General features: G+C 30.9%; 2 protein-coding genes across 2 annotated transcripts; both read left to right on the forward strand.

Moving 5' to 3' along the window:
- The first annotated feature begins 2,520 nt into the window (after positions 1 to 2,520).
- LOC141705174 (uncharacterized) lies at positions 2,521 to 2,850 on the forward strand. The gene has a single exon (XM_074508240.1). The coding sequence runs from the start codon at positions 2,521 to 2,523 to the stop codon at positions 2,848 to 2,850; it is 330 nt and encodes a 109-aa protein (XP_074364341.1).
- A 257-nt stretch (positions 2,851 to 3,107) lies between these two features.
- On the forward strand, positions 3,108 to 3,443 carry LOC141705175 (uncharacterized). The gene has a single exon (XM_074508241.1). The coding sequence runs from the start codon at positions 3,108 to 3,110 to the stop codon at positions 3,441 to 3,443; it is 336 nt and encodes a 111-aa protein (XP_074364342.1).
- The last annotated feature ends 9,143 nt before the right edge of the window (positions 3,444 to 12,586 follow it).

Consider the following 12,586-nt stretch of genomic DNA (forward strand, 5'->3'; position numbering starts at 1 on the left):
CTTCTCTGATTGGTTTGTGTACCTTTTTCGTAACTTCCTGTACCAGATCTAGACGCTACTCTATTCCCTGATGATGGCCGTACAGTATTTTTAGAATAAACTTTCTTGTCGAATATGGATTGATAGTATTTGTTTAATGTAAAAATAAACTAACAGCGCCATAATTTAAATAGGAATTTCCTTCTTCTTGTTATACTTGGTATTTGAATAAACACCTTTTAATTCATAGAGTAATTGACAATGTTGGAATTTGAATTTGTAAAACGTAGATGTAAAACGTATAAATTTACAGCAGACAAAAGTTTTCCATGGTGTGATTTGTTAAAATGATGATTTGAGTCCATAAAGTGCTTCTATTAATTTCAGCTTAATTGTAATTTGGAGTCGATGTCTATTATTCAGGTCTTAAGCTTACTAGAGATACTAAACCGAAGAATTTGTATGCTGATATTGATGTGCATTGAGGAAACTTTTCCAACCAAAACTTCTCGAGTTGCATCTCGGATGAAGTAATTCTATTATATACCAACCAAATATTCCTCTGGCTAAATATTTGTGCGAGCTCTTTTTTAAATGCTATAGAAATACTAAATCTATGACAACACTATTAACTTCAGTGTCATGCCTTGACATGTAGTTTTCTGTTTTTCTGATGTTTTTGTTTGTGTTTGATTTCTTAGAATAGTATACAAGTTAAGGAATAGAAAGTTTAGGCTAGAAATGCAAGAGAATCAGATAGGATTCAGTTATAGAGAGAGACGTTGGTGGAATAATAACTTCTATTTTCTGAATAATAGTTCAAACATGAACGTAATTAAAATATTGATGGTCTGTTTATACTAAACCTCTACTTCAAGTAAAAGATTACAACACCCTTGCTATACTTTAGCTTTTTTGTCCTTAACCCCTCCTTCAAAACTATCATGCCCTTGGGATCTTCTTTAAAACAGGAATCCAATTCACTTTCTGCTCGGCCAAAAACTTAAGGGCCCCATGGTCTGTCTTAATGAAAAAAGTGATTATCCATGAGATATGTTGCTGAAGTTGCCTATGTATATGCATATGAAATGAACAGAAGTATATTGAACGTAATAAAAGGGTGCAAGGTCATTTTCCATCTTTTCTTTCGCTATGTGTATAGTATTACTTGTATCGTCAAATTAGTTGTAGTTGTACGGCCGCTTCAAACATCATCTGGGAAGATAAAGTAAAAATTCATTTGATGAAGTATTGGATCATGTATACACATCTGATTATAGCATGTGCTTTGATTATAATAATTTTTTCCTTTTAACTACAGAGTGGTACAAGCACTAATTTTCGTGGGGAATGCTTCAACGTCGTCATGAAAAGCTTAGAAGTGCAATGGAAGGAAATATAGTTAAAGATGTAAATATTGATGATGACGTGAATATGGTTGATGCGTTATTCTGAAGCAGTCATCAGATTCTAATTCGGCTAGAATTCTTAGAGATTGACCTAAAGATTATTTCGTCAGTTAACATTATAGATTGTAAAGTTTTTTTTTTAAACTTAGATAGTAATGTTTATTTGTTTCGGCTTAATTATTCTATCTTAAAATAATGGAAGTGCAAAGAGAACTAAATTTAGTGATTTTGGGAACTACTCATCATTGATGAATGAAACACCAACAGATGAGAATGTTGTTGAATCACCGGTTCGTCCTAAAGGTACAAAAGCAGCTAAGAGGGACGGGAAAAAAAGGCAGAGTTTAATGATCTTAAAAAAAAGATTATGAAAAAATAAAAGCTAGTTTATGCAGGAGATTAGATCTAATGGCAGAGTTCAATGAACTTAAGAAAAAGAGGAGGCTAGGAAAGAGAATGAATCAGATATGCAACTTCTTACGCTTGATACTAGTATAATGAAAGAGGCTCAACGAGAGATTTATGCCAAAATTATTGAGGAAGTCAAATCAAGACGCAGGTGGAACTAGCCATTGGAATCTAGTTGCTTGTTTATTTTTATTTGGAATTAGTTGTTGGAAACTAGTTGTTCGTTTGATTCTGTTTGGAATAAGTTCTTGGAAGCTAGTTTTTGTTTGTTTCTATTTGGAACTAGCCGTTGTAATTTAGTTCTTGTTTATTTTTAGTTCGAACTAGCCGTTTTCTTTTATTATTTTTATCTCCTATAAAACATGTCTGTTCTTTGTGATAGTCTGCAACTCATTTTTTTCATTCACAGTGCAATCAAAATATATACTACGGATGAGAACTCTGATATGTCTAAAGAATTTATTGAAGAAGGCTCGTCAACCACGACTAAACGAGTGATATGCAAAGACCGCGAAGCGCGTCATGAACGATTGGAGAGAGATTATTTTGCTCAAAATCCAGTATACCCTCTAGATACATTCCGACGACGGTTTCGAATGGGAAGACACGTGTTCCTTCGAATTGTGGATGCTCTTTCAAATTTTGATCCATATTTTCAGCAGAAGGTTGATGCATTGGAAAGAAAGGGCCTATCACCTTTACAAAATTCACGGCGGCCATACGCATGTTGGCATATGGAATTGGAACGGATGCAGTTGATGTTTATGTGTGCATTGGTACGTCCACTGCAATTGAATGCTTGAAAAAATTTGTTACCAATATTATTTTAATTTTTGAGAGTGAATATTTGCGAAAGCCAAACTCAAATGATGTACAACGTCTCATAAAAATGGGAAAGGCTCGCGGTTTTCCCGGAATGATGGGGAGTATTGACTACATGCATTTGCAGTGGAAAAATTGCCCTAAAGCATGGAAAGGGATGTTCATGAGGGGTCATAAAGGAGTTCCAACAATATTGCTTAATGTTGTTGCCTCATCGGACCTATGGATATGACATGCATTTTTCGGAGTTGCTGGTTCTAATAACGACATGAATGTGTTAGACCGATAACCGATATTTGATGATGTACATGAAGGTCGTGCTCCTGAGGTAAATTACAATATTAATGGTAACAACTATAACATGGGGTACTATCTAACAGATGGAATCTATCCTGAATGGGCTACGTTCGTGAAACAATTCCACGCCCATAGGGTGAAAAGAGAAAATTGTTCTCCAAATATCAAGAAGGTCATCGAAAAAACGTAGAAATGACATTTGGCGTGTTGCAATCTCAATTTGCAATTGTACATGATCCAACACAATTTTGGGATAAAGAAGATCTCGCTAAAATAATGAGAGCGTGTATTATACTACATAATATGATCGTTGAGGATGAGAGAGACACATACGTCACTCCCTTTGGCGCTTTACCATCTTACGATGATGCAACATATGGCTTACCGCCTCCAAACTTAGGCGAAGAATCTTTAGCCTCTAATGAAATGTATATCGGAAGGACTATCCAACTTTGTAACAGGCAGAAACATCGTCAACTACAATTCGATCTGGTTGAGCATATCACAATGTTCCATAATAATGATTAACTAGCTCTGTAGCCCGTGCAATGCACGGACATGCTCTATATTGGGCGAATCGATATTATTTTAGTTTTTCTTGTTGATAATATTTCATGTTGTCCCCCCTCCTAATGATGATGGATTTATTTTTGTATATGAGTAGATTTTTATTTTGATGACATTGGTGCAATAGTGTTTATCTACAATTAACGTAGAGACTTGTAGTGACATTTCTTGTTTTTTACTGTTAAGGACGATCCATGGAAATTTTTTAGAAATTTTAGTAATATTACATAATATAGTTGTTTGTTTACATAAGATTTTATTTTATAATTGTTATTTGAATTTTAGTATTCTTCAATTTTAATTTCCGACCTCAGTAACTCTTTCCCCTCTCTCAAAAAATATTAATAAATCCACATCTCACGCCATACTAAGCGCTTTCGGGTTGTATTTTAATATGTAAACTTTACCAAGATTATTTATTTTAGTTAATATTATCCGTTCATGCCATAATGACGGAGTAAAATACCAATATAAACCAACATTATCATATATTTTATGAATTATGAAGACCATAAGTTAAAGGTTTTTTTTACATAAATTCACACATACATATACATATATATATGTGTGTGTATATATTATATATACATATATATATATATGTGTGTGTATTTATATATATATATGTATGTATATATATATATATATATATATGAAAGCCCATAATTTATTTATTTTTGTGTAAATACAAAAATATAATACTTAAAGTATGACATGGTTAGATATAAATATATATTCAGTTAGAGGTATCAATGGTTCTGATCCACATAATCATATTTAATATATAAGTTTATCTAGTTCATTTGTTTGTAATATTTAATTCGCAAATGTTTATAATAGATCTAAATATTAGTGTTAATGTGATAAATATGGTATATGTCAGTCAACTGTGTTATTAAAGGTCACTGGTAGGCTGTGATAATATCATTAAAATTAATGACGAACAATAATATTTTGTACAAATAAAATTTATTATAATTTAAATGTACTACCACTTTTTATAAATAACATGATTTTGTACTCAAGTTTCTCATGTATTAATATTATTTATTTTGTTATAATATTATTATTATTATTATTATTATTATTATTATTATTATAATTATTATTAATATAATATAAATAATAATTATTATTATTATTAGAATTTTTAATATATATGTTTTATAAACCTGCTATTAAAATGAAATATTTTTTCTTTTTAATGAAATTTAAAATTATTACTATTAATATTAATATTTAATTTTACTTTATATTTAAAATTCACTTATTTATATTATTAATTTGATAATTAATAATGTATGTATTCTCGTTTTTAGAATTTAACTTACGTTAAAAATAAGGACAATTTTTGTAGACAAAAAAATTTGAATCATTAACTAAAAGGGAAATTTAAGGGAAATTTCATTTGAAATGAGGGTTTTTAATTTTCGGAGCAAATAAAAAGGATAAGACAATACTACGCCATGCCAAATAGAAAAATAAACTGAGGGTAATATAATATTTTTTATTGTCTTGCTCTGATAATTAAGAACCTGCTCTGAAAATATAACATCTCTAACTAAATTATTATATATATACATATATACATACATACGTACATATGTATGTATACATGCGTGCATGTATTTCTATAATAATTAGTTATAAATGAATATGTATATATTAAGTATGCAATTATTAATCTATATTAGTAAGTCATAACTTAGGTATTATATGATCCATGCATATATCTCTATAATAATTAGTTATAAATATATATATATATATATATTAAGTATGCAACAACTAATCGATATTAATAAGTTAATGATGTGATAACTTATGTATTATATGAATTCTTATGCAATGGTTATCATTTAAATTTTTATACTAATTTTTAATAGAGTATGTAAATTTTATGAAGAAATTATTTTTAATGACTTACATATTAATGATGTTTTAATTGAGGTAATAAAAATTACATGAATGAATCTGTATTAATTATATAATAATGAATGAGTATTAATGATTAAAACAAATAATGTTTGGATATTAATTAATGTATTTATGATTAAATAATGAATGAGTATTAATGGTTAAAATAAATATTGTATGGATATTAACTATTATATTCATGATTAAATTTGCTCATTAATTACCGTATCTATGATTAAATAATGAATGAACATTAATGGTTAAAACAAATATTATATGAACATTAATTATTGTATTTATGATTAAATTTGCTCAGCGAACCCTTGTTGCTGTATTAGATATATAATAGATAGATTTGTTTCAGATGTAATATTTTAAATTGTCATGTTCTTGTAATATTTTATTTTTTAATTATGTAATGTATTTTAATAATAAGTAATATTTTTATTTTTAATCTTATTAATATTTAATTTTTAAATTTTAAATTTTAAACACGTTTAATCGGAGTGGGTCACTTGATTTACCGAGCCCATGAAGAAGGAGATGGCAGTGGACTTGGGTCACTTGATTTACCAAGCCCATGTTTTGCTTCAAAAATAAGGAAATGGCACTTGCTCGGCCTATATAATACGGCTTAGGGTTAGGGATTAGCACCCGTTTATTGTAATCAATTTCATGTAATCATGGTTTTGGAGGTGAAATCGAGTTGCAGCCGATTGATTTCTTTTTCTACACGAAGCTGTCTCATCATATTCAATCTCTCAATCGCCCCTTTTTATTAATTATAAGGTGTCAATTTCAAGACTCAATTCACTTGTACAATCTTTTATGAGTATAATTTATGTTTTTTTTTTAGTTTAATTCTTCATTTTTATTCGAATTTCTGAATTACTTGTAGAAACAATGAAGAAAGTGCTCCACGAATCTCGTCCCCGTCCCCGTACAGTTTCAACTCAAGTTTGAAAATGTTTTTATGTTTCCTGCAAGCAATTGTTGGGCTCACTGCTCACCATTTCATGGAGTGCAGAGATTCTTAAGGTCCTCTTCTTGTACAATCTTTTATGAGTATAATTTTTTTTTATATTTAATTCTTCATTTTTATTTGAATTTCTGAATTACTTGCAGAAACAATGATTGTGTGTAAAGTGTATGAAGAAGAAATCTAGAATGGATACGTTCACGTTCATTTTTGGTTGATCTAGCTTTGTGTGTAAAGTGTAAGTAAGACACTGGCTACGACTTTGTTTCTGTAAAACGAATCTGCATGTTTATTATTAGTTATCTTTTTGGCTAGTGCAAACATAAACTAGAAGCAATAAAGAGGATTAAGCAGCAGACATGTTGACCATCATTTTATATCTTGCATATTTTCATGTTCAGTAATCATTCATGTGCATTACTTTTACATGAGAAGGTCTAGTAATAAGTTCCTTTAGATTAATATTATTGATCTTGTTATAAACTTATTCTTATAATTTTCTTAACAAGTGCCCTGGTTTTCAGCAATTGTTTGAGGAAGCTGTTGCAGGCCATCTAAATCCATAGCATCTGACCGTGATTTGCTCAGATGAAGCCTCAAAATATTATTACTGTGGATTCTTCTTTAATGTCCATCCAATTATTTAGAGCAGCTGCACCTGCAACCTACTAGATGCGGTAATGCCCAGAATAGTACATGGGTGCAGAAAGCAAAAGGTGCAGATAATTACTTTAGTCTCTTCATCTTTTTCAAAGACCCTATTTATATCTTTTTGCATATATAGGATAATAGGATGCCTCCGCTGGACCTTTGTTGCACTGTGGAGCAATCAGCTTTTGTTTCTTTGAAGTTCCAGCAGTCTCCAGTGCTTCTTTCGGCCTGAGCTGCTGCATAAGAATCTCGCTAAATAAGGGGTTCTGAAATGCTTTGGCCATGCTAATGAACATCTGCTGTTGCTTCTGTTCAGTCCTTCTCAGCCTCTCTTTAACAGATAACAGATAATTATCTGCATTCTCCTGTTCCTTTTGGATATTCATAATTTCAGTCCTCAACCTGTCGGTATCACTCTGTAATTGTTCGAGTTCTGCCTCCTGTATAAGGCGCTCTCCATCACTTGAATGCTGTGAACTCTTTTCATCCCTTAAGACATGCTGCTCAGGTTGCTGTAAATTGGTATAAGTAACACCGCCTCTCTTGTAGATGCTTCTCAAAAAAATTGAGTTTTGAATATGGTTCTCCCTGATCATGAGCCAACTCAGTCCGCATTTGTAGCATTTTCCGACCTTTCTTTTAATCAATTCGTCAAACAATCTCAACAAAATATATACAGCAACAAATATAATCCACCAGAATTGAAATACTACCCAACATATTACTGATGTCATCAGTGCAACCATATTGCCCTGGTTTTCTGCAATTGCTTGAGGAAGCTGTTGTAGGCCATCTAAATCCATAGCATCTGACCGTGATTGGCTCAGATGAAGCCTCAAAATATTATTACTGTGGATTCTTCTTTAATGTCCATCCAATTATTTTAGAGCAGCTGCAACCTACTAGATGCGGTAATGCCCAGAATAGTACATGGGTGCAGAAAGCAAAAGGTGCAGATAATTACTTTAGTCTCTTCATCTTTTTCAAAGACCCTATTTATTATCTTTTTGCATATATAGTAGATAAATACTTGGTATTCCTTCCGTTCCTCTGCGGTAATTGTTCATATTCCCAATTGAATACTTCTTAGGCGATTGTTCAGATTCCTGATTGGCATATGATCTTTAGATATATAGTCTTACCTTTTCACAACTGTTGAAGGAATTAACTTTAGTGAATAAATGAGGTCACAAATATAATGCCTTGCTAGCTTGTAATCAGGGTCTTAATTTTAACCATCCAGTCTTCTGTTGTAGACAACAACGAAATATTAAATGTGTACAGGCTCTTTTTAACAATGTTCACTAAATTAATGTGCTTCTCTGATTGGTTTGTGTACCTTTTTCGTAACTTCCTGTACCAGATCTAGACGCTACTCTATTCCCTGATGATGGCCGTACAGTATTTTTAGAATAAACTTTCTTGTCGAATATGGACTGATAGTATTTGTTTAATGTTAAAATAAACTAACAGCGCCATAATTTAAATAGGAATTTCCTTCTTCTTGTTATACTTGGTATTTGAATAAACACCTTTTAATTCATAGAGTAATTGACAATGTTGGAATTTGAATTTGTAAAACGTAGATGTAAAACGTATAAATTTACAGCAGACAAAAGTTTTCCATGGTGTGATTTGTTAAAATGATGATTTGAGTCCATAAAGTGCTTCTATTAATTTCAGCTTAATTGTAATTTGGAGTCGATGTCTATTATTAAGGTCTTAAGCTTACTAGAGATACTGAACGGAAGAATTTGTATGCTGATTTTGATGTGCATACAGTTGAGGAAACTTTTCCCACTAAAACTTCTCGAGTTGCATCTTGGATGAAGTAATTCTATTATATGCCAATCAAGTATTCCTTTGGCTAAATATTTATGCGAGTTTTTTTTAAATGCTATAATTTGTCATTTTATGCTATAAAATTACTAAATCTATGACGACACTATTAAATTTGGTGTTATGCTTTGACATGTAGTTTTCTGTTTTTCTGATGTTTTTGTGTGTGCTTGATTTCTTAGAACAGTAAAACAAGTTAAGGAATAGATATTTAAGCTTGAAATGCAAGAGAATCTGATAGGATTCAGTTAGAGAGAGAGAGAGAGACGCTGGTGGAATAATAACTTCTATTTTCTGAATAATAGTTCAAACATGAACGTAATTAAAATATTGATGATCTTTTTATACTAAACCTCTACTTACAGTAATAGATTACAACACCCTTGCTATACTACTCTAGCTTTTCTGTCCTTAACCCCTCCTTCAAAACTATTCTTTAAAACAGGAATCCAAGGCCTTCTGTTGCGCACAGTATATTCTTGAACTTTTCTGTAAAGATTTGTATAATTGTACTTCATCAATTTGTTATCCATTTATGCTGCAACCACTTTCTCACTTTCTGCTCAGCCAAAAACTTAAGGGCCCAGTGGTCCGGCTTAATGAAAGAAGTGATTATCCATGAGATATGCTGTCCCAATTGCCTATGTATATGCATATGAAATGAACAGAAGTATATTGAACGTAATAAAAGGGTGCAAGGTCATCTTTCATTTTGCTATGCTTATAGTATTACTTGTATTGTCATATTGGTTGTAGTTGCACGGCCGCTTCAAACATCATCTGGGAAGATAAAGTAAAAATTCATTTGATGAAGTATTGGATCATGTATGCAGCACCTAATTATAGCATGTGCTTGATTATAATGATTTTTTCTTTTTAACTACAGAGTGGTACAAGTACAAGCATATTTTTTTGTGGGGAATGCTTCAACGTCGCAATGGAAGGAAATATAGTTGAAGACGTGAATATTGATGAAACGTGAATATGGTTGATGCGTGATTCCAAACCACCAAACCAGTCATCTTATAATTCTGCTAGAATTCTTAGAGATTGACCTAAAGGTTATTTCTCTAGTTAACATTATAGATTGTAATGTTTTCTTTTTCAAACTTAGATAATAATGTTTATTTGTTTCAGTTTAATTATATATCGTAAAATAATTTTTTAACATGTGTGTCAGACAATCCCAAAACCCATCCTTCGCCAATTATATCAAAAAGGGTCGCCATATTACGAGTCTATCTAAAATTTTAAAGTGTGATACGAAATTACGCACTAACCAAATTTTTTCTAAATATTAACTAACATGCAATATCGATAAAAAGTAGATATTCTTATCTGTCACTCATTGCATTGAGCTTGACCTGGTTAATATTCTTATTTATCTTCTGCAATTTGTTAGTGCAAGAAGCTTGACCTAGTTTTCAGAGGGAGAACTAGAGGGCACTGGAGGGAGTCTCGGTATCTGTCAACTGTTTAAGTTGGCAGAAATTTTAGTGTTAAATTTTGAAAAAAAATATAAAATAATGTAATTTGGTTTCTTCAAATATTAGTCGGTCCCCCGTAAATTTTATTCTGGTTCCGTCCTGTTAGTTTTTAACTCCTATATAATAAGAATGACATGTAAATTACACGTGGGTGCTCCTGTATGTAATATTTTATAGTCGATATAATTAATTTAGATATTTAAGTAGATAATTAGAAATAAAACCATATTTCGGGCGCCAAAGTTCGAACTCCACAAAATCAACGTTGTATTAAAACTATATAAATTTAGAAAAATCTCATAACTATTAAATCATGAACTGTTACTCATATTTAAAATCCTTTAAACATTTTGTCAAAAAAAATATGACTTGAAATTTCAAAACATACTTGAAAAATATATGTGATATAGTCATATGGAACAAATATTGAAGTAGACAATGAGTGGGCTTGGCCGCGGGAGTGGGGCACTGAATCCAATTTAGACTTTAGGCATCAATATTGGGCTTAAATGACTGTTGTCTTCAAAAATCTCAAAATAACACCAAATTGTAATATGTTGTTAGACCAGAGATTTTGAATGCAAAAACTGAATTTTATTATAAAATCCAAGCTCTTACCTTAGTATATCTGAAAATTAAAGTGAATAACTGTAATGAATTTTTCGAGTTTTGTAAAACAAATCTCGATTTTATTAAAGAAAAAGTGAATAAAAGTAGGGGATGAAGATAAATATGGAGATAGAGATAGGTAGAAAGGGTGAAAAAGAAGGTAGGGCGGATAGGGTTAGGTGAAATTAGGGCGGCCGACTCTCATGCGAGAGAGAGAAGTTATTTTAATTAATGGTTACTATTAACTTCAACAATAATTGTCCAACATAGATCTTTGTCATGGATATTATTAGTTACCAACAACATTTTTTGATTTGCATGCAATATTTCGGAAAGATGTAGTTGATGAAAACATATTTTATTTGGTGTTTGCTGAAACAACATAGACCATAGAAATGTTGTAATTTCAGAGAGAGAAGAGTTTATGGATTTAGAAATGTGAATTGGTATTTCTGTAATTGATTTTAAAACTTTTTAGTTATGACATGCAGCAAATTAACAGAAAAAATGCTCACCGGCCAGCATGAGTATTTGTACAGGCTGATCATGTAAACCGCAATCTTTTTGTTATATCTACACTAAACCTGTATTAAGTAATATCGGATAAAGTTATAACCTTATTTAGGTATAAATTTTGTCAATCGTAATTTGGGGCACGGTCGTAAAGTAATATTCTCGCTAAGAGTATCAGATAAAAAAAATTAGAAAGTTATCAAGGGCCCAACTAAAATATAAAGTAATAATTTCAGAATTATATGTATATTTACGTACTCGGCCTGACCCGATTAAAAACCCGGTTAAAATTTGATTATTCTAATATATTTTTTTATATATTTACATTTATTATGAATATAAATAATACTTTATGTTGTAAGAGATATGCCTGGACTTTAACAAGACGAAGACATTTGTCAACCCTAAGTAAGTTATATTGTTATCTTAATTTGTATTTTGTACTTGTAACATTTGTACTTCTAACAGGTTATAAGGTTATAAGGTTATCAGAATCGAGTATAAGGTGTCAATTTCGAATTTCTATTCACTTATACAATCTTTTCTGAGTATAATTTATGTTTTTTTATTTAATTTAATTCTTCATTTTTATTTGAATTTCTGAATTACTTGCAGAAACAATGAAGAAAGTGCTCACCCCGTCCATGTGTAGTTTCCAGGTAATTCTTCATTTTATTGCGATTTAATTAATTGAATGCGATCATCATATATACATGTACGTTGTTTGTTTTATTGACTGCGATCTTACTGTGTTGTTTTGTTGCGCTTGAGTATGTTCATTCGACATGGATTTATTGCTCTATTTATCGTTGTTAGTTGTACTCGAAGAATTTAGTGTTTGATTTGATATTGTTCTATTGGTATAACTGCTATTGTTTATTTATACGTATAGTGTGATTTTGTAATTAATAGAATGTTATGGTGGGAGCAATTTATGAACATTTTTACTTTATTTAGTTCAATTGAATATTTATGAGTCGAATCTAGACTTGATTAATTAATGAGTCAAGTAGAATATTTAGACTAGAGCTGAGAAACCTTATTCGAAAAGAGAATATAATTTGGGGGACCTCTCTTGAGGTGTCTAGTTAACCATTATATAAGCCATA

This window comes from Apium graveolens, unplaced genomic scaffold (assembly GCF_009905375.1).
Source record: "Apium graveolens cultivar Ventura unplaced genomic scaffold, ASM990537v1 ctg8610, whole genome shotgun sequence".
In the NCBI taxonomy this organism is placed as follows: Eukaryota; Viridiplantae; Streptophyta; class Magnoliopsida; order Apiales; family Apiaceae; genus Apium; species Apium graveolens.